A 23,693-nucleotide genomic window follows, 5' to 3' on the forward strand; every position below is an offset into this window, starting at 1 on the left:
AAAACTAAATCAAGTTTTAATCTTGATTACATTGATATTTTACATATGGTCAGTATTGATTATGTTTGAGCAATACTGTAGATCGGTAGCATATTTTTCCCTTCCTGACTATGCTGGAAATTCTCTTCCCATAAGCAGTTTTATACTAAATTGTAATCAAGTAACTATTTAGGTAGTAAGCTGATGCACTGGAATTCTGAATGCAGTAGAAATGCTTTCTTAAGCAAATAAATGCTTTTGATTATTTTTGTTCACTTTCACATTTCTGTCTGTAGTAAATTTTCATTAGGCTTCTTGAAAAAAGATGCAGTAAGCTGGTCACCACTTTCATTTCACTTCTCTCATACCTTTTCATCTCTTACTAGCAAGGAAATATATGTAGTTATAAATTTCCTTTTTTATTCCTTTTATGATTATAAATATTTTATCATCATTTCATAAAACTTTCTGGTATGTCTGTAAATTTATTATTTCTGCAATTGCTAATCTGGAAATATTTTAACTTTAAAAGCACATTGGACATAATTTTGTTCCAATCTGAAATCTTTCCAGGTTTCTAATATTTGTCTTGTCTTTTAGTTAATATTCTATCTCCTAGGTCTCTTTTATGTAGAAAAATGTGTTTTCAGTGTAATTTGCTGCAATAAGACAAAGAGAAAATGAAGAGAGATTTGGGGTTGTTTTGTGTTTCCTTGATTTAAATCTTATATTTTCTACGGTTCCTGATTGTATTAGTTTATTCCTTTTTGCCAAACAGCCCACCAAGCTCTGAATATTTATTTAGTTCTGTTCCTAATAGTTTTTCTAATAGGGAATTATTTTGGTACAATGAAAGACATTTGTAAATGAAGCAGATAAGCCCTTTGGCAGACAAGGAGTGTTTTGTTCAACACAAGAATTCTATTGTCCACTGCTTTAGTTGTCAAGTGCCTGGGGAGCCCAGGATTTATGATGATGCTACAATGGCCCTTTCAGTGCAAAGTCTAAGAAGCTGTGAGATTCCGCTCCTCTGCTTTTCAGACTCGCAAATCTTTTTATCATGCAAGGACAATGCAGGATTCAGCTGCTTCGTAGGCCACAGCACTGCCCATTTAACACCAGGCATTGTGAAATAATTACCATAGTGACAATGGGGTTGGGTGGGTTGTTTTTTTTTTTTTTCTATTCCTTCTGACTAGCAACATTTCAAAAATTGTTCAAGTTGTCACTTTGCATAAACCAGCTCTGAAGACCCATCTTATTTCGAAGGAAAAAAAAAAATCTTGTTAAGGCATTTGACTTAAAGTGCCACTGTGTCAAATCTATTTGGTGCATTGAAACTGTTTAATGGATTTTTTTTTTGTAATTTTCTTGTAATTATAATTGGACTTTGAAACAGTTGTCTATAAATATAGCACTTGTTTGTCTTTTGCTTTTTCTTCCAGCTATATCTGCCAGATTATACAGTTTATAGAAACTTATTGTTGAAGATATGTTCATCTGAAATAGAACATAATAAAAAATATAAAATCCAATAAAATAGACAATACCTATTACTTATCTATCAAAATTTTTCAGCTAATCTATACTCTGTACTATTTGTATTAACAATGTATTCATTCAGCTGTCTTGAATAATATTTTCAAGAAAGTTCCTATCTGAAGGAGTGTTTCTGTCTACTTGCCTGTATTAGTATGAAGATTTATTTGCTTAAAATAATGATCAGTACTATCAAAAAATATTTATTGGTATCCTCTGATTGCAGTTTAAATACTGTATAACTGGTAAATGGAGCTCTTATTTGGTGCTTAATTATTAGGTATGCGGGCACATCACTGACTGTTACTCTATGTACAGAAAAAAAGCTTAAATGCTGTAGCAGGTCAGGCTGAGCCCTGACAGTGTCTGTTACCAGCTGTATTTGCAGCTCTCAAAATCAAAAGCAGATCTTGAAAAAAATTAAACCATGGGCATACGTAAGGGCATATTTAGAGAAATATGAACCTAAGCAACTTCAAATGTCTTGAACAAAAAGGAACTTGAGATGCAAATTCATCTGCAAACATTTTGACGTCACTTGAGCTAATTATCAAAATGCGAAAGTTTATTCAGTTTCTGTCATTCTTATTCATTCAAATGAGTTGTGAATTAATTCAAAAAGGTCCTCTATGAGAAGAAGAACAGAATTGGCTTGCAAATTTGCATATTTTAAAATGCCATGTGTGCTTCATAGTAAATTGCACAAATATCCTGTATGTACAGCATATTTAATAAAGGAAAGCAACTGCTTTGTATATTAGCTACTCTATTATCACATAAAGCACTCTGTACTTCATAGAGCTTATCCTAGCAAAACTCACTTTCCAGGAATGTGTGTTTATTGAACATACAGCCCTTTTTTTTTTTTTTTTTAATGATTCCATCAGTATATCCACAGTTAGCATTGGCTGTAGAATCCAAATGTTTTTGTGTGCTCCTTTGATGGAGTTAGTGTGAAATAGGTCTTTATGTAATAGTTCATGTAAAATTCGGGCAACAGCTATTTATTTCTCTTGAACACTTCTACTGGCAGCTTTCAAATTTGCATTGGGCTGATAAACAGATTTTTACTGGAAAATTTGATTGCTCTAATGGCAGTGTAAAGTGTGCATAAAATGAAGGATTGATAAAACTAATGCAACTTTAACAGTGAAGTACTAGAAAAAAAATGATTTGGATGTAGGTAGATTTATTTTAAATTGTATCAACCTGAAATACAGAGGCTATTTATGAAACAACTATACATGAATTCCTTGGAGGCACCTCTTGCCTCATTTCTTTCCTTCAGATGTCTTATCATAGATATATTTTTTCTGTATACTTACTTATACTTCCCTTCCTATATTTTAGTAGCTCTACTTACTAAAATATTTTTTTCCCTTCTCCATTGTAGTGGTAAAAATACTAATTTTCTAATATGCCTGTAGAGCACTTTGAAATGTTCAAAGCATATCTTATTGGCTAATGATATCTGCAGCTGTTACTTCTTTCCCTACAGTATGTCTTGTATTGGATAATGTTCCCAGAACAGATTTTTCCGTAGAACTCTGTTTGTTCAGGCAGTAACGAAAAAGATGTGAAGGAATATTGATACCCATTTTAGTTATGGGAACATTCTTGTAAGTCTGTTAAGGAAAAAAATACTTATTAATTCTGTCCTTGGCATATACATACTATTTAATCCCTAGTCTTTAAACTCTCTTTGGGCTACTGGAATAGTTTATAGGCTAAACTGTAATTTTCTTATATTATGATACCAAAGTTTCATTGGGTTTCAAAGGAACTTTTTCATTCTTTGCAGCCAGAGCTGAAATACTGGATACGTGGCAGCAGAAAGCTTACGTCTGCACTGGCATCCTAGTCTCATTAAGTGCATTTCAAATGTGTGGAATATGCTACATCAACTGGCAACAAGTTTCCAGTGGGTGAAGGTGAGTAGTACCTCCAATCTGATGTGGCCAGTGATGCCAGGTATGCACAGTTAGTCTCTTGTTTCTGCACTGTCTCTGATACACGTACAGAAGTTTCTATGGAAGCTTCTGCAGTAAGTGATCTGATGCTTGATGAGCTCTATAAGCCAGTTTTCCTTGTCCAGTTTCATTGTCCAGTTTCCTGTATGACCCTGGCCATCCTGCTACACCTGTGAAGTGTGCTTTAATAAGCTTTTTTGGATCCTACTTGTTCCTGTTGAAAACATCAGAGAATCCCTTGAAAACTCAGAAAAGTAGCATTATTGTGAGGAGGAGGAATGTAAGAAACTTCTAATAGGTAGGCTTGTAACTTTATCAGGCAAAGGTTCTTAATTTACTTTTTCTAGGCCTATGTCTTTAATGTCAAACTTGTTTTATTCACCAACATTGTCTTGTGTAACCACAAAACTTCAAAGAGTGCTCAAGACTGGGCTCTGAGAATGAATTTGGTGATGACTCTTGGGTTTCAGAGAAGGAGGCTGCAGAAGGGTGGAAATAGGGCAGTATTGAAAATCCTAAACCAGAAAGGCTATTTATATGCTGTTGTGATAGCCTTTAGCTTTTCATACCCTTTCTGACTTCTATTGTACTATTCCTGACACCAATGATTCCTCAGAGGTGAGAATTCTCCATTTATAGCAGTATCCTTGCTTTTCTGAAATTAACACAGAAACAGATTAAATGTAATAGATAATAATAGATATGTAAATACTGTCATTTCTTACGGAGTCAAATGCGTGATCCCATCTGAATTTTCGAAGATAAAGTGTACGAAGCCAGGATATTAAAGCTCTTTGTCTAGCTGACTCATTCACAGGTTTTGCATTCTGTGCACTCCAGTCTTGCTTGACAGATGCCTCATTTCTGTAGCAATGTCCTTGAATGATAATCTTAGTTCTGGCAGCAAAATGGGCTGTATATGACCACATCCTTGCACCAGCTATATAGGATGTGTGTATGTGGTATGTACTGCCTTGTTATGTAGAACGACGAAAATGATTTAAGGGACTGGAGCATCTATCTTGTGAGGAAAGACTAAGCGAGCTGGGCCTGTTTAGCCTGGAGAAGAGAACACTGAGAGGAGATCTGATCAATACATATAAGTACGTGAGGGGAGGAAGGGGCCAACTCTTCTCAGTGGTGGCCAGTGACAGAGAGGTTGTGGCGTCTTCTTCAAAATCTTCAAAACCCACCTGGATGCCGCCCTGTGCTCTGGGTGTCCCTGCTTGAGCAGAGGAGGTTAGACTAGATGATCTCTATGGGTCTCTTCCAACCTCAATCCTTCTGAGATTCAGTAAGATAGACTGCAGTGATTAGTCTTAGGCTCCAGCACAGTGTATTTGACAGGGAAGGCAACAGCATTCTGCTTAGAAAACTTGGGTATCTGCAAGTCCCTTTGCTTCTTAGCTGCAAATTGCCCTGGCTCAGTGTGGGAGATTTTTATTCTGTCATTCACTAAACTCAAGGGCCAAATTTTGCAGGCAGTGCTCAGTTCTCGTTCAGACACAGCTTGTCAGCAGGGAATGAAGTTCAAGGAAGCTTGGGCTGATGGCAGACTTCCTGACTGGGTATCAAGTTCCTATACAGGTTTTGAAAAGATGTAGCAGAAGTTAAATTAGTTAAGTCTTCTCTTTCAGTGTTCCCTCCATGCACAGTTATGTAATGATCGTCATGGACGTTTTACTTTGCCTGTTCTGGCACTCACTCTTGTATTTCAATTCATTGTTTAATTCAGGCCTAGTTCTACTCTTCTTCTTCTTGACTTCGGAGTTACACTTCCAATTTTAACAAATTAAAGGACTGTAAGGTACAACCTTTAAGGAAAACTTGAAGATCCACCACTCTGGCTAGCACATGAGATAAGTGAATTTAACAAACCGGGTCCCTGCTCAAGCTTTTTTTATGTCTTATTTGAGAAGCTGTCAGGTCTATTTTTATAGACTCTTTTACATTTCAGAGTTAGAGGAAATGATTTTTGAAAGAAAGCTTCCCGCAGAGTGACTGTAGGGTGTTCACTCTGGTGGGGATGTGAAGTGCCTCCTCGCAAAGAGGAGGAACAAGCACCGCTTTTGTTGATTATCATGTAAACCTGGGCATCCGTATGCTTCTTAAATTCTCTCCTCTTCTTTTGAAGGATTTTTTTTCTCTTAAATTGTTTCCAGCTGTGCCTGTTCAGGAATGCAAATTTCCTGTTATAGTATTTACATAATCAAACAGTTGACAAGGTAAATATTCATGTTTAACCATTGTTAATGGAACAAAGAACAACAGTGCAGAGAGAAAGGCAGTACTGAGCCCATCTGGGGCTACAACATGGGCTTGCTACTCAGTTGAATTGAAGATGGCCAGAATTTCATTATGTAGCTGTATTCTGATGAGACATTTCCTCCTTGTGTTTATTGCAACATTTCTGTTCAAAGGAATATATATATACCTAAACTCTGGAGGGAGTGGCAGGAGGCACAGCTGGTGAGTTTCTTTTCAGATACATTACTTTTAAAAGCATTATATAAGAATAAAGTGTCAACCTGTGGGACCTCAAATAGGGAATGCTGGTGTAATTCAGGATAAAATAGGGCTGTGAAACCCTATTGATTTGTAATAAATCAATTAGACTTCTATCAGATAAGAGGGAAAAAGTAGTTCATACTGCACCAAATCTTACAAACTCAATGCCTTGTAATATAGATGTTTTAAATATTCCTATCAGCATTTTAGTAGAGAATATTTCTGTGAATAGATAATTTTCTGTGAAGTGAAATAATCTCACTGAACGAATCTTGATTTTTGTTGAAATGTGTGGCAATTTGGAACTATCAATTTGGAACTGAGCTGTAATGCAGATCTTATTGGCCCAAAGTTGGTTTCAGCTCAAATGCTGAAGCAACTTGTTCATCAAATAGTTGCTCTGCATTTTGCGAGCCTTTTGGGAGCCGTACCTGGGCTGCAATGTGCTCTGCCCAGTGGCCTGGAAAGCCCGGGCCGGCTGTGTCACACGGAGCTCCCGAGCTTCCCACAAGGCATCAAGGTTGCGGAGCAAAGGCAGAGGCTGCATGGCACGAGACGATCAGCCTGGCTGAAAGAGGAGAGAATCAGCACAAAGCCCAACAGTTTGGTTTTAGTTATGAGAGATGTGTCCTGGTGAATGCATATGTCTAATGTTTCTGATGAAATTTCACTGGTTGCTGTAAAGATGATATCAGCCTTAACTATAGTATGTATTCTTTACAGTAGCTCTCTCTGGGTTTTTGTGGTAATAATAATGCAATTATATCTTTAAAAGCATTTGCCATAATGCCTCCAAAAACAAGCACACACAACCAGAACTAGAAAAAATAAATGTAAGAAAAAAAAATTAAAAGTATTACTCTTACTTATATAGCACATATGAAAAGACTTTGGGTACTCAGCCCTTCAGGGTTTCACACACAACAAAAGCTTTCTTAATTCTACTCAGAAGTTAATTTGCTCTCTCAAACATGCACTTATTCTGTATGCTATAAAAGAAAACATTTAGTGCATTTAATTTATCTGAGACATTTAACCAAAACAATTACTGCATGGTTAGTCACAGCTGAAGAACAACTTCTTAAAAAATATGCTCACTATCTTTCTAGGAATACACATTGATAAAACCATGTAAATGTATGTGATTTCTGTGCTTTTACTAATCTGTATAAACACTAATAAAGTCACACTGGTTGTGACTGGTAAAATCTAATATAATGCATAGGATTTTACCACTTTATTCCTGACAACCTGCATTTGCAATCATTCAGTTACTTTATTTTAAAATGGCTTTTCAATTATATTCTGGTGCTGCAGGGGAAAGCCTTTTGACAAAGGCATGACATAAACCATTTATATTGCAGCTCCATCATGGTTCCCATAGCTAAACTAGACTGGACAGTTCATTAAAAAGAAAAATTAATAGTACAAGGTTGCAGGGAAACAATAACAGATTATGACTGGCCTGTGGCGGCCCACTGAATTCATGTAGTAGAATAAAAATGATTCCCCTGTCTCATAAATGAAGGTTTGTTGTAGGATTTTAGGCAAAGTCTTTAGTGCTACTCCTTTACAGGAAAAAGCTGTGCTCTTTCTTGTCCATAAAAGTAATGCTTGGTAATTCCTAGAGGAGATTAATATGTACTGTTTGGGATGGAAAGCACCTATCTCATTATACTTTGAATCATAATAGAATAAAATAAAGAGAAAAAGAATTAATTAACTTTCTGAGAGCCTAGCAGAGGCATGGAAGGGGCAAAGTGAGGGCCGAGTCCAGTCTCAATCCTGGCTTTTCTTGCCGAAGATAGTAAGTGCTTCCGATCAGGCTCAGGTTGCTCTCCTTCGGTGCAAGGGAAGGACAAAGAATTTGCAATTCTGCAGTGTTTCTCTGAGGCCCATTGCAGAACCCTGTGCAACATCGTTTGTGATTTATCTCTTGCTTAAAGTTGTTCTTTAAGGTCGTAATGGCATCTTTCTAGATGTTGCTACATATTTTCCTAATTTCCTCAGAGTTTCATGGGTCACATATTCTATATAGCACTGGCATGCCTGGCAAGTATACAGACTCATACTTTAATGCTGAAATCTGAGTTTTATTATAGCAGTGCTATAAATTCTTGTCTGAAAAGATGTTTCGAACAATATAGGCTCTGCAGTGCATTAACCGTTTCTTTTGGCCAGTAGTCAAAACTTTTTAATGAATTCGGTGGATAACAGGAGAGGCCAGAACACAGGAAGCATGAGCCAATATTATGTTTGGAAATCAAATTCAGGAGTGACCCTCATGGGTATTATCTGGTTCTGTTTATGAATGCAATCTCCTCTTACAAACAACAACCTAAAATACCAAAGGGTGATGGTTCTGGAGGCTGATCCCAGAAAAACTGTACTTTTACAGTTTGGTACTTAATATTGCCAGAGAACCTTGAGTATATGGCTTCTCATCCTCCCTTCTTTCCCCTCAGAAAGAAAAACAGATTACATAATGTCGAAAGTCTAGTCTCTCAGAAAGGTCTGCGAGCTGTCTTGGCGTAGTTTCATGCTATAAGCTATATTTTATGAAACGAGGCTTCACTGAAGCAAAACCAACCAACCAACAGCCTCTCCCTAGACCTCCTGAGTTATTTTCATACTTTCACTGCAGGCAACACGTGTGAATTGCAGTATGTTGGCAGGAGGAATGCTTCATTTTGGAAGTGAATGGATTTGTGCAGACATGTAGGACTCACTAATGAGCTGTTCATTTCGAGACTGGAAACTGTCTTTATTTCAAGTCTTTGGATGCTAACTGCAAACTCCACTACTGTACATGTTTAAAGGTACTGCTGCTGTCTTCTCTCCCTCTGTGCCCTGCACAAGGCACAGGAGAGAACACCACCACCACAGCCAAGAGCCTTTCAATGAATTACAATGAGTCGCTCCAGGGAAAACTCAACAAAGACCGTGTTGTGCTACTTCACAGTAAAGCTAGTGACCCTGTGCTTACTGCTACTTCACTGCATTCTTGCAGGATAAACAAAATCGTACAATACTTGTGTATTCAGGGAACCTAGCTTAAAATGGAGTCACCCTTGAATTTTTATTTCCATCATAGATCTGTAGCAATTTGATTTGTTTAAAATTTGTTTAAAATGCGCTTTCATTTAACAAATATCACTTAAAAACTTCAATGGGGAAAACTCAGTAAAGAAGAGTATGTTAATTGCTTTTTAAAAACTGTCACAAAGCAGCTCTCCTAAACAGAGAATGGTGCTCTCTGGGCTGTCACTACCAGGTTAAACTCCTCATCCTCACCCCCTGTTAATTCCTTCCAGCGCATACTTCATTTTCGTTAATGTAAGTGAGCTCACATATGTTTGACAGTACCATCCTTTGTCCTGCTGAACAGTTTTGTCTGTTAGCTGTTACCAGCTTGTTGCCTCTAAGTCACAGGCTAGGTGGCTTGAATCAGTTTATGACATTACACTTTACATAGGCCAAAGGAAGAGACCTTATATGCAAGGTCAAGAATGTATGGCTAGTCTAGTCTCAGCAGTCTAACCAAAGAATTGTTAGTCCAGCTATATGGTGCATATGATATATAGCTGGGACTGATGCATGCAGACTTTCTATATCTATCCTTTCTGTGTTAGGCTCCTCCGCTGCCTCTCTTTGGGTGATGAGTTCTCTGAGGGACCTGAGACATCATCATCCCCAGAGGAGTGAGATGATGATGATGAGGATGGTTTCTCCTCCTCCTAGAACTCGTTCCTATATACTCATGGTGCTCTGCACTTTGCTCTGTTTTCACTGCTTTCCAGTTCCACATTACATTCAGTTTTACCATGTGAGGTGTACTATTATATATATGGAATAGGGTTTTTTTTTGTTGTTTTCTTTGTTATTCCTAAAACTGCTTTGGATCTGCTTCAAAAGTTATATTCTTGTGGTGGCCAGGAACTGATCAGTGTCTGTGGGGTCTCTAATGTCATCTTGTACCTGGACTTGCGTGTGTTGTGTACATATGGAAATTTCTCTTATACTGTTTAATTAAACCCCATTTGTAAGTGTTCATATTTGCAATGCCTTTCTTATATAATCATTTGTGTTGGTGTATTACAGTTGGATTCAGTTACAGGTGTGTTTACAGCTAGCATAGTACAGAATAAATGCCCACACATGACATAAAAAATGAGTTCTTATTGCTTATACATTTATCATTCTTTGACTCCAATGCAAAGCTCACTTATAGAAGCTTAAGCCTGAAGGGGTCTACCAAATATGCACAAAGATTTTGAAAAAATCATATTGCATTCTTTTAAGGCAATGCTTACCCTGACAGCCATTGCATTTAAAGAAATGATATGGCTGCCTGTTCAGAAATATGTTCCCAGTTCTTGGATGAATCCCCAGCTCCAGCTGATGCCTGATTTATGCCTTATTCTCTCTTACCATTGGATTGCTAGGAAGCTGCTTTGTGATTGTAGGTGAAGGGCAAGTAGTACCAGATCATTGTTTTTTTCCTTTTTCCTCACTCATGAGTTTCTGAGCTCAAGCACTGTCTTTCCTGAGTGGCAGGGAAATATGGGGTTAGCATTTAAATGGAGACTGTATGGTTATCCTTGGATGTGATATTGTAAAGACACCATAAAGAAATTCCGATATTAATCCATGCTGTTCAGTCTTTAGCTTCTGAGATTATCCTTGTAGTATTTACATAAGGGATTTAAAGCAAAAAGGAAGATAGGAGTGTTCAGCATTATACACACAGAAAAACAAATACCCATGGAGTTTTGCATCAGCTTTTATAGGAGGAAAAGCTCTAGGTTCTCTGTGATGTGAGGAAGCATCAATATTGCAATATCTGAGATACTAGATTAGTCCAGAGAAGAAGACACAGCAGTTTGCATTCATTCTAGTAGCTATTTCAGTGGGTTCTGCAGGTTTCATAGCACGTATGGCCGTTTATCACAAATAATAGCAAAAATCTTTAACCTAGTTTAAAAACCTGAGGAAAATAACATAATTTAGTTCATGGTATAACAAACCATTTTAGCCTGACTTGCAAGCAGGAGGAGAAGCATGGATGAAGTGTAGTTACCCATTAAGAAATTACATTTTGAGAACTGTAAAAGCATCTCCTCTCATTCTAGGGCAATACAATTCATAGAGGTTAGAAGTATTTGATGAATTGCCACGCACAGAACCACCGTAGTAGAGCTGTGGTACATGGATCTGCAAAGCCTCATGCTCTTACAAACATGATGTATGTGCACTTGCAGGCAGAGTGATGGTTTATGCAGTGCATTTACCCATTAGTCTTGAGCTTTCACTCATCTTCATCTTCAGCACTTGCCTCTACCATGAAATGTGAACTTCAGGTTCACACTAGCTCTCTAGGGCTTAGCACATGTGGTCCTTAAAAGCTTCCTGTTGACTCAAAACTTCATTTTCTTTCTCTCTGCATTCCCAGGATTGTCATCAGTCATTTTGTTTTGTGCCCTATTTCAACTATCAGGTAGAAACTTCATTTAAAAAAAAAAAAATAAATGGTCCAACCTTTGTAAGTGCTTCATCCTTCTTCCAATCAACGTAACAAGCACAAATATATATAAAAAGATTTTGTTTGGCAACAGACTCTCTTATATCTCTTCACTCTAATAGTTCTTTTCCAGAAAAAAAAATGTAATTACTCCAAGAGCAATTTATTTAATTACCATTATGGAAGACTTTTTAGTAAAAGGAAATTGGTTGGACTGAAATAGGACTATCATCTCAGCAACTTTTTGAAAAGAACATTTTTGTAGAAAATGTTCTGAACTTTATCAGAGTATTTTTTATTTGAAAAAATGGCCTAATCTCATTCTTTCAAATGAATTTTCAATCTTATTTTTGTATATACATACAAGTTAATTCTTTTATTATTATTGGCTTCTATTTTTATTTGTGAATGTAAACTCTTTCGCATTTTCTTGCCTCATATTAAGGTCATTCCATCCAAAACTCATAGTGTTCTTGAGTCAGCGGTTATGCTAAGTGTCAGATTTTTTTCTCCTTGCACAAGCTTGTTCTCAAGTAACACTTGACCGGTCTCCATTAGTGAGAAAACTCTTTTATTGATTTGGAAGCTAAAGCTTTACCAGAGTGGCCATTCATTCACATATTCATTCACAGTCAAATAGCTTTATTCTGCCCTGTTGGTTAAAAAAGACATTGGTACAAGTGACTGAGGATGCAGATAGATGCCATCGTTCCTGATTATTGCATCAATGAGGTAAAGATTAACCTTTGACATCAGTGAAATTATGGCAGAAGCTGGAGCTTTTTGCATCTCTCAAACATATCTGCACTTTCAGAATATATCTAATTAAGTTTGATTTACAATTTCAGCCATGAAGAAGGTTAATTTAATTACATTTTTTATAACAAGATAACTCAAAAACAACAGTAGAATTGAAATATTTTAAATTTACCTCTTGTTAATGGTTTCTATCATAAAACTAGGAATGTTTTGTCAAAAGCAGATTGAAAATGTTACCAAGCCATAATTTCTGGGATATATCGTTGTTGTATGTGGTCAGTAAGAAATATATAATGAACAGGTTTACTTGAATTGAATCATGTCCATGTAAAATATCATGAATCATTCACTCTTTTCTGGAAACAGGCCTCCTACATGAAAAGCACATGCTCATTGCAGGCTCTCAAGCCTGTCTCTTTTGTACTGTGTGCATGCTCAGCACCTGATGCTCTGTTTGCATTGTTTTAGTAGCATTATGTTGAGTATTACGTTTTAACCATTATAGCTTTTGATCTAATTGGTGGAACACAGGAACCATAGACAGCCCCTCTGATCAGCACTCAGAGCAGGCCAGGCTGCAGAGAAAGCTGGAGTGAAGGTTGCATCTAATGAAGGGCATTGTTTTTTTTGTTTGATTGTTTGGTTTGTTTTTAAGTGGAAATATTCTGTGGTGAATACTTCGAACATACCATTTTGAAAGATATTTGTGCAGATATTGTTAGACTTATAGTCTTGTGGTTTAATGGATTGTAACTAATCCTCCAAAGTCGCATTTTTAGCTCTTTATGCTCTAGCTTCCCTTTCAGGTACTTAAAGCAGTGATAGCCTCCTTTACGATGACTATTGACATTGCATTAGGGATGTATTTGAATATTCCAGTGTTGTTATCTCATGTTATCAAGCCAAAATAAATCCCTTCACAGAAAGCCTCTGTTGCAAAAAACAAAAAAAAAAACAAAAACAAACAAACAAACAAACAAAAAACCTTATGGATTCAATTGTTCATTCATTAAAATCTCAGACTGTTTTTTATACTCTTTGTGGAAGAAGTTTGCTCTAAATGAACCAGTTAAGCAAACATTCAGACCTTGCAGGGCAGAAGGACCTTAACTTCCCCTCTGAAACACGAGGAACATTGAGGAAGGGAGGAGGCTCTCGGAGCAGAGTTCTTGCCCTCACCTTTCTTTCTCTAGCAAATGTATCTGAGAATGACAGAGGGAGGAAGAGAGTAATTCATTAACTTGTCAAGTTTTATAAAGATAAGTGTTACAGAAAATCTAATTATGTGAACCTCTCTAAATGAGAGTCACAGTGGTTGCTAGACTTAAGCAAAGCGTTGTCTTTAAGGTGGCTTGCATGTGGCTCTGAAGTGGCCAACTATTACCGGAAACTTTCAACTTGAATGAGACCAAATTGCAGTCATCAAACTGAAGTTCATCAGGTAGTCTAGTAGGATTATATTCCAAGAGACAAAGCATTTTGTAGAGGGAGGTCCTGACTACGTAAAGAAACCTATTGATTATAATTAAATTAATCAGAATAACCTATTGTGCAAGACAGCTTTTTTTTTTTTCAGAAATATTCTAGAAATAATTTCCTCTGTCATATTTTGTTTTCAAAAGTTTTTTTTTTTTAATAACTTTGTTTTGGAGAAGTGAAATCTCAATTTTTGGTAAAGTTTCAGTTATCATTCTTTAGACTTGATTTTCTGTCTCATATTTAGCATTAACCACAAAGACTGTCAGGCACAGCACAAATGTTATTTTATTATCCAAAAGTATATATAAATTCCTAACAGGAGAAAAAGAAATGTTCAGGATCAGCTTAACATGTGAACACAACATTTAGTAGCTGGAAGTAACTGGACTTTAGTTGTCATTTATTTTCCTCTCAGGGTGTCACCTATAACCACTTACTTACATAACATCAAACTATATTGAATCTGAAGGAGGTATAAGCTGCAGCTATACCAGGTTTTGAATGTACAGGAAATTACAAGGATTCTGATTTGGCTGAGATAGGCAAGAACAGGATTACTATTTAAAATAAACCCTGCCAAGGACTTGGTCATTATTTCAGATGACTCTATCGATCACCATGTTTTTTAATAAGACTACCTTTTTTATGTTGGTTGTCTTCCTGGAGAGTCTATGCTTAAAAACAGATGGCTTCCATCACATTTATCTTAAGTGGATCTCCCCAGGGCAGCAGGTAAACTGAAATTCTATATACAGACATTTTTCATTTCCCAAGTCTTTTAATATCATTCTCTCAGGCCTGTTTCTATGTCATTTGGTTCATAATGTGCAAAGTTGTCTTCCTGCCTTCCACTGCTTTGTATGAGGTGCAAATTGCAAATTTCATTCTTCTAGGATGAGTACAAATTAAACCGAAGTCTGGTGAAAATAGTTTTCTTCTATGATGATTTCAGGTGGATACTGAAGGAAATAACACAGCATATTAGTCAGGATGCTTATTTTTCCTCCTCGTTCCTGCAAAATGATTTCTCTTTTCAGAGCGCCATCATTTTGTGTTTTAGTCTATGGCTTCCTAATATTGAATCTCAAAGCTGTTACAGAAGAATATGGCTACATTTCAAAAGCTATTCTTAGGAACAGCTGGGGATTATTGGCTTTAAACATCTCAGTAATCCAATATACTGCTATAAAACATAATTTAAAAACGCAAAGGATTAAGATTTCCTTTCATAATGAAGTCAGAACAGGATTCTACAAAACTTGCTTAGTATTTCATAAGGTAACTTTTATTGCCAGCAAATGAAAATCCCTATTCTGTAATAACATTATTTATATATTTAGCACACACTATCCTTGCTGTGACCTAGAACCCCCAGATCATAGGGAAACCCTAGGTATCTCCCAGATCCAATTCCTCTCCCCCCTGTTTTCTGTCTAAATTCATATCTTTTAATAAAAAAAAAAGTCCCAAAGTAGTTAAATTCATGATATGCTCTGAAGCAGGATGGGCTAAATGGGACTTCACTGATCATTTGATCTGGAAGTCTCTTTCTTAGCTGCTTTCAAAGTGAGCTGCTCATTTTTTCATGACCCCCTGTTTCTCTTCCTAAGCAAGGAGGAATCTCTTAGCTACCCGCTGGAGTTAAACTGTGGTGTAGGAATCCTAGGTGAGAAGCTGCTCGAACCAGCCCTGGCCTGAGAGCCAAGGCTGGGGCTCTGCCCGCTTTGCTCAGCTCTGCCTCTGCCGCCCCACTCTTAACCCCACAGCTCATGCAGTCCAATATTTATTCTGTCATTAAAACGCTATTCATTTACTCATCTGCCAATAAAATTATAGGAAAAGACATCTTTCATCCTTTCAGCTAATTCTAATTACAGCTAAAAATCTCATTTGGATTGTGAGTTTGCCGTATTTACTCCGTATTCTTGCAAAACATTTCAGAACATAATCATCCTTCATTATATTGCTGCACTGTGCTCTTGACTGCTTGCTGCCAAGTGTCTTCCTGAGAACAATTGCTATTTTGATGTGTCATCCAGAAGTTGTAGCCTAGACAAATCAGAAAAAATTGTTTAGTCTATTCTAATTTGACATATGGTCATTTAATAGCACACAGGAAGTCAGCATGGATGTTTGGAATTTTTTTGCTATAAATATAATGAAAGATATTTAAAATAGGCTCAACTTCGCTTCCGCGACTGGCGTTATCATTAAAATAATCTTTGTTGGTTCTTTATTTTTGTCTATTAGTCATGTAAAAACAAGTATTTGGATTTTTTTATGAAGACTTGTAGAGCACGTTGACTTTCTATATTTGCTCGTTAGAGTTGCTGTAGGATCTAACACTACCTCTATGCTCTGCCATGCTGCATTTTGAGAGTTTGAGTTTGTGAGTCAAATATTCTCATTGGGTGTATTGATGAATTATGCCATTTAACATATCTCTCTGTTGCACACCCCAACTGATGCACTTGCAGAGTAGTTTTTGAGAGACTCTTTGCTTTCATTTGTGTCTGCGAATGACTGGATCTTGCTTGCTGCCTGATTGTTTTCCCTCTATCCTTGATAGCGCTATTATACAGGACAAAAATTACCATAATTTTGAATCTAACATACTATATATTAATGCAATTCTTCCTTTGGGGAAAAAAGTCCATCTTAGTTCAAACCTTGATATCCACAAAATTTAAAGATTTGAGGGATGGAAGGTTTAGATTTTCATAGATTTTTGAGGAACATTTAGATTTTCTAAGTTATATGCCATGCAATTCTAAACCACAATGAAAAGATGTTGATATTGTAATTTGGACAAATGCTCACCTGAGATTCAGTTGTCTGTAGATTAGGAATGCAATCTACATGCAGAATTGTTTGAATAATTGCAATAATGTTAGAGGTGCCTCAGATTGTGACTTAAAAAAGAAAAAGAATAGGAACATTCACAGAAAATGATTTGAACTATGCAACTGTAACGTTGCACAGCATCGGAATAAAATTGCTGCACACTGAGAGTTTATGGACACCAAGCAGCACTCCAATCAGCAGCTGCAATTGCAATTCTCCTATCTTTATACCATTCTTAGAGGCTGATGAGTTATTTTTCCCTCAGTGATGTCCACAGGAGAAAGGGAATGGTTTTATAGATTGTTTAGCTGTTTTTCCTTATTGGCTGTTTGAGGAAATAGGAAACCATTAGCTTTCAGTATCTGAGTTACATTTAAATGTTTGAAAGGCTCTGAGGAGATTGTCTTGGAAACAAGACTTCGGTCTTGTTAATGATGCCGCTTCGGTTTGTAATGCCGTTTATTTTAATTAGACTTTAAGAGCATCTCATGCACCTTGCCGGTTAGCAGGGAACTAGTTTATAAAAACAGACTGTAACTTTTGTAAATGAGAGTCATTTCATAGACTTCAGTGGAGCTCTGTTGATTTATTCTGTCCAAAGATTTAACAAGGAGCTATTAGCATTCCTGCATAACCTGGGAGTCACAGGGCAGGCTGTGGTGGCCACCTCTGCGAAGCTCCATGGAGCAACTCTGAGCACAGGGCAGGGAGCATCGCCCGGCTGCCTCCCCAGCTTTAACTGCAGCCCTTGGAGCTCCCTTCCCAAAGAGCCTCCTTGGGGTGCCTGCCAGGGAGGCCTCTCCTGTTACAACCCCAAATAAATACCATGAACAGCTCTGGGGGCATCTGCCCGAGGAGGGTTTGCAGCATACAGGACCATGGGTTCACAATTACGTTCTTCATCACGAAGACATCCAGCCTTATCCCCATCTACCTGGAGGAGAAAGCAAAAAGGAACAAGCAATTGCTGCTTTCAGTCATCATTAGTAAATCAAGCATGGATATGTGGTTAATACTGTGGTTAAACTTAAAAATATGACATACTTGCCCAGCTGATACTAAGCCGCGTATCTGTCAGCGTGGTTCTTCTGTTATGACCAAGCATCTTTATAAAGTGTCTACCAATTTACAAAACAGCACTGAAAAATTTAGGAATAACGGCTGTATTTGCCTAGGTGCGGCAGCCTTCCTGGTGCATTTTCCTTTGGAGCATGTTGTCCCTGTTTGACAGTCCAGGAGCCTGTGCCCTGCTGAGCCCTGCACACAGGTAGCACGCTAGGTGCTTACAGCACGTGTGCTTCTTCAGCATCGTTAGCTTCCTGCGCGTGACATGGGAGGCTGCTCCGTTGAAAGGACGCTCCACAGCAAAACACTTGTGAAACACTCGTCTTCATTAACTGACTGCAATCATGCAGAGGGCTAGAGTGGCGAGAATGTGTCACATTTGGTGACAGCAGAGAAGTTTCTGTAGACGAAGTAGCGAGGTGCTCCTGGGTATCCTCAGAGCCTGTTGGCTGTGGGGTTAAGTTTGCAGCAGCCACGAGGGTGCAAATGCAGAGGTGTGAGCTGAGCAGGGCAGGGGGATGCAGGATCCGTGGGACAGCGTGGAGGGTTTGTTGGGTGTATTTATAAAGACTTTTTCCTAACTTTGAGAGAGGTGTAATAATGGTTACTGAATTGATGGAGGAGCTTAGTAAATACTGTGTATTAGGTGCTTCAGTTCAGGGTTTTTTTTCTATGTCATTTCCTCTTAGAATTAACTATTATCACTGAGGCAACCTCTGTAATCATTCATGTTGAAAGACAACTCCTATTTAAGCCTCTTCTAAATCAGGCTAAATATTAGTTTGTAGCTCTTTTAAGTCCTATTTTATTTTTCCCTTTCAACAGAATGGAGACAAGAAATAAGCTCAAAAAGACATGCTCCACAGTTCACATGCACATTTTGTGTCTGAATAACTGAATTTAAAATATTTTTTTTCTGACCAAAGCAGAAAAGAGTGTTTTCTTTTTCATATCTGCCATACTGTTAGGATTCCTCTGTAATGTGATAGCATAATGGAAAAAATAAATATTTGCGACAAGTGTTTTTACAAAGAACACTTCCTTATTTATAAATGAACCGTATTTCTCATGGCTGGAGGTGTAAACTGTGCAAAAGGGACTGTAGAGGAGGACGTGACTGCCCCAGATTTGAGAAGGACACCCCCAAGGTGGGTGAGTTCAGTCCTGGAGATGTGTTTATCTGTTGCTGGAGCTGCAGGATGTGATATAGGCTCAAGGTTTTCCCTATATTCACATTTCCTGTGCTACAAATACTATATGCAAGACCTCCGTATCTCTCATAAAAAAATCATTCTCTTTTAATGAAGATGGTAGCATATATACGCGTGCCTGCAAGGATACAGCCTTGAGTGTTGTATTAGTATCTTGCAGAATAACAAAGTAAATTACACTGAGAGCTGAAACAAACATCCTAGGGACCAGTAAAAATTGGCTGCTCTGTAAAGCTTGAAGGAGAATGTATTGGAAACCCTAGGGATATGTCAAAGTGGCCTCTAAGATGGATTGTTAGCTGCTGGAGGTACAGACCTTAATTCAGGGTTCACTGTATTACGCAGTTCCTGCTTCAGATATTAATTCTGACCTACTGCCTAAAAAAAAAAAAAATAGAAAATAAGAAAATACCATAATTCTCATAATTTAAATCACAGCAACAGCAGGAATAAATAGCCACTGACAATTGTTACATTATTAGAAGTATCTCTATATATTTGTATTGATTTGTGACAATTACAGTCACCAGAGAGAAGTATTGGCAATAAGTGCTGCTGCTTACCTTTGATGACGTGATTCGCAGAAGGAGGTAAAAGGGCTGTTTCAAGTGCCTGAAAAAACTTCAGGTCTTCAGATTTCGGTCAGCTACTGCCGCCACCTAGGTACTTATTTTTGGCATGAAAATCTGCTGGTTATTTTAAAGGCCTTTTCCTGAGCACGTGCTGAAATATTCCATTTTTGATAAGCAAGTATCTTGGTATCTATCTTGTATCTAAGCTTATGGCTTAAAGGCTTATATCTAAGGCTTAAATCGAAGCTCCTAGGAGGGCTTAGATATAAATTAGGTATTTCTACAGTTACCTTGCATCTTGGGCTAAATCCATTTGGCAGGATCATGAGAAACTATAATTCTCTATCTTCCAGCGCTGAAATGAATGCCGTAACCAGCAAGTTAAGAGTTTTTATAGCATGTGGGCTGCATATAGCAAAACACTAAATATATTCATTGCTTATTATAATAATTATTATATTTTAATCTTCTTATCTTGGACTATTTTGAGTTAGTAGTAGTTTAATTTTGCTTAGTGAAGGAATTAATGCACCTGAAAGACATGAAAGGACTGACATTTTTCTCTATCTCATTTTCTTTTAGGAATTAAGTTGGGAAGCTGCGGAGCATTAAAGTGATGCATTTCATGTGTGGTGGCATCTTATCTGCAGAACATTTTATCTGAAACTTTTTGTTAGCCCCACATTTTTTTGGATTTCCAAGGTGGAAGGGGTAGCTTCCTGAATACTCCTGTGCCTACAGAATAACCAAAAATGAAGGAGGACAATTGTTTACATGCCGCTCTCATCTGCATGGGCATGCTGTATTACAGCCATGCCATCACTACAGAAAAAGTGAACCACACAAGGCCGTCACTTCATGGTCACCACGAGAAAGGGAAGGAAGGACAAGTTCTTCATCGTTCCAAAAGAGGCTGGGTGTGGAATCAGTTCTTTGTTATAGAAGAGTATACAGGACCAGATCCTGTGCTAGTGGGAAGGGTAAGAAAGATTATTTTTTTCATTCACTTGAAACTCCTCAGGCCAACTTCTTTGTATACAGGCAACAGGTACACACAGCATTGGCACAAATTAGCTTTTCAAAAAAGATATGACTTTTTGAAAACTATGAAAATTATTGTAATTTCAGGAACTTCTTTTTGTCTCATGTGCATATCGTGGATACCATCTTATTGTCTTCTGTCTACTTCTCATTTTGTAGCTTCATTCAGATATCGATTCTGGAGATGGAAACATTAAGTACATTCTCTCAGGTGAAGGAGCAGGAATCATTTTTGTTATTGATGATAAATCAGGGAACATCCATGCAACAAAGACACTGGACCGCGAAGAGAGAGCTCAATACACTCTCACGGCACAAGCTGTAGACAGGAACACTAACAGACCTTTGGAACCACCCTCTGAATTCATTGTTAAAGTTCAAGATATAAATGACAACCCGCCGGAGTTTCTTCATGAAAACTACCATGCCAATGTGCCGGAGAGATCGAATGTAGGTAAGTACTCATAGGCAGAGTTCAGTGCCTGGCTTTATAGAGGAAATGCCTTTGGCGACGCATCTTGGACTGATCTAATTATTATTATTTAGAATTTTGGGTAGTAAAACTTACATCATTCTCAGCCAACAACTTGGTCAATTTGTCTAATTCAGTGACCAAATCAAACCCTGCTGCAGCTACAAACTTTCATGGTCAAAGTGTCTCTGTAGATGGTTCAGGGAACAGTACTGCTCCACCCAGAGGAGCAACAGGAAGGTTCCTGGGTATTTATGGAGTGTGAATCCTCTGGGGTAAACATCAAGATCATCCTTTTGACTGAGCTGTTTAGTAAAGCTAAGGAGTTACTGTCGCACTACCCATTTAGTTTTCATCTCTTGTTTGAGCCAGCCAGGGAAATGCTTGTATCTACTTTGAAGCTTTCTACAGGAATGATTCCTGCGAAACTTCGGAGGAAAACGTTAAAAAAAAAAAAGAAAAACCTCTGTTGTTTGGTTGTCTAATGTCAAAGCAATGTAATGCTTAAACTACTAGGGAAGAAAGTCATGATGTAATAGTGTGATTGCTGACCTTTAAATCTTCACTATTTAGGACATTAATCCATGTCTCAGTTGATGACACTTATTTATAGATCTTATGAGTCTATTTCCTTGCATATTAATTGTTAAGTAAATTTTTGCATTTGCCAAATGTGGAAATAAAAGGATTTGCGCTGTATAGCTAAAAGTATCTCTGCGTGGTTCTCACAGATATGTTTGCTTCTGATTGTATTCCTTCTGCCTTTGCTTTCCATTTTTAGGTACATCAGTTATTCAGGTAACAGCTTCAGATGCTGATGATCCTACCTATGGGAACAGTGCTAAGTTGGTTTACAGTATTCTTGAAGGTCAGCCGTACTTCTCGGTGGAAGCTCAAACAGGTATTACTGAGCAATTTGTTTGAGTAGGACCTCATAACCGGAATACATTAAAATGATGAATTAAATATATTGGCACAGGCATTATAATCAGATATATCTACTGATGTGTTTGAGCAAAGCTTTCTACATTCTTCCCTGATTCTAGTTAAGTAGTTTACAGGTTTGTCCTCTGGCACTGGGTAGAACTTCCAGGGACACGGCTTCAGACAGATGTAGACTATTTATTTTGTGATATGATAGAAGTGTAATTCCTTGGGGTAGTCCTGTGTTCAGCTCTTTGTTGAATATTTGAGCTTGTTTGTTTGCATTGCGTGATGCAGAGGTTAGAGAAAGCAGAATCTGCCCCATTAATGCATGCATGCATTGCAATATTTTAACACAAGTTAGAAAATGATGTTGCTGGTTTTTCATGATGTGAAGATGGGAACATTTGCATGTGCTATAATTTCTTCTGCATATGTAGGAATTATCTTTTCTTTATGTTTATAGGAATTATCCGAACTGCCCTTCCGAATATGGACAGAGAAGCTAAGGAAGAATATCATGTTGTAATACAGGCAAAAGACATGGGAGGACACATGGGAGGCCTCTCAGGGACAACCAAAGTGACAATTACACTTACAGATGTCAATGACAATCCGCCAAAGTTCCCACAGAGTAAGTAACCAAGTCCTTACTATATCTTATTTACTATTAGTGTCTGTATTTGTAAAGTGTCTGACATATTCAGAACTTTGAAAAACACTAACTAATGGATTATCACAACACACACAAATATTATTTACATAGTTTTAATAATCATATCCTAAGCTTTAGCATTTGAATGATTTTCTCTGTGTCTTGTTCCATGACAGTGTTGCAAAGTGAGTCTGCTTTTTAATGTTAGATTAGAAGGATTCTTAACCCTACAGTTCATTTTTAATGAAAAACGGATGCATCATGTTATATGAAAAGTATATTTATGATTTGACCAGGGAGACATATTCTGGGCTTTGCTATTAATGAAGAAGCCCCAATCCTTGATATAGTTAAAGCAATTTTGGCAAGAATGCCTCCAAATTTACCTGCACTACAGCCGTTCCAGAGCCACTACAGCTCCATTATGCAGCTTTTTAATTTCCCATTTCACAATTATATGGTGGATATAAAAGTCTGTTTCAAAAAGCAGACTGTGTTTACTACTATGCTCAGACCACAAGATGAGTGAGAAATCTTTCTGGAGAAATAGAGGAAGTTTAAAATTCTTTCATATCTCTCATATGAAATGCTGCTATAGCTGGAGAGCTGCAACATGCCTTAGAAAGCTCTCCTGTGGGGCTCACCGTGCTTGACAGAAGTCTCTAAGTGGCCCTACCATAAGCCTTTCAGTATGCCCAGATCATAGCAATTTGCACGAACAGAGTTTTGACGGTCAGTTTCAATGAGCAAATCCACTTTGCTTATTGATGAACATGGACAAAGCAAAGGTGATCTGCTTTATGTTTTAACATATTTCTCAAGCTACAAGTGCTTTGCTTTTCCTGGCCCTTGATGAGACTGTTGCACAGTCTATTAACAGGTCCTGATTATGCTCTCTCAGGTCTTTGATAGACCCTCAAGTGAAGGAGGATCTATCATTTTTTATTTCATGTAGCTTTTCAGTTTAAGTGTTGACATTCTATAAATACTCTCAGTGAACTGGGGACCAATCTTAAGGATAAACGCAGATGATTAGATACTGTATTGTATCTACCATGACAATAATAATAATAAAAAGAAACAATTTAATACAATTACATTTTGAAAGTGATGCTGAAAGTATACCATCAGTAGTCAAATAAAATTGTTTTAAT

At 37.5% G+C, this 23,693-nt stretch overlaps 1 protein-coding gene across 1 annotated transcript in view; it reads left to right on the forward strand.

The window, feature by feature from the left end:
• Positions 1-23,693, forward strand: part of CDH11 (cadherin 11) — a 70,002-nt gene that overhangs the window by 32,029 nt on the left and 14,280 nt on the right. Inside the window, exons 2-6 of the mRNA XM_026036509.1 lie at positions 3,320-3,449; positions 20,030-20,427; positions 20,648-20,942; positions 21,742-21,861; positions 22,351-22,518. Of these exons, the coding sequence (XP_025892294.1) occupies positions 20,200-20,427; positions 20,648-20,942; positions 21,742-21,861; positions 22,351-22,518 (811 nt within the window). The 5' untranslated portion in view covers positions 3,320-3,449; positions 20,030-20,199. The remainder of the gene's footprint in view (positions 1-3,319; positions 3,450-20,029; positions 20,428-20,647; positions 20,943-21,741; positions 21,862-22,350; positions 22,519-23,693) is intronic.

The sequence above is a fragment of the Nothoprocta perdicaria genome, unplaced genomic scaffold (assembly GCF_003342845.1).
Source record: "Nothoprocta perdicaria isolate Ctin4 unplaced genomic scaffold, notPer1 scaffold_18, whole genome shotgun sequence".
NCBI classification, from domain to species: domain Eukaryota; kingdom Metazoa; phylum Chordata; class Aves; order Tinamiformes; family Tinamidae; genus Nothoprocta; species Nothoprocta perdicaria.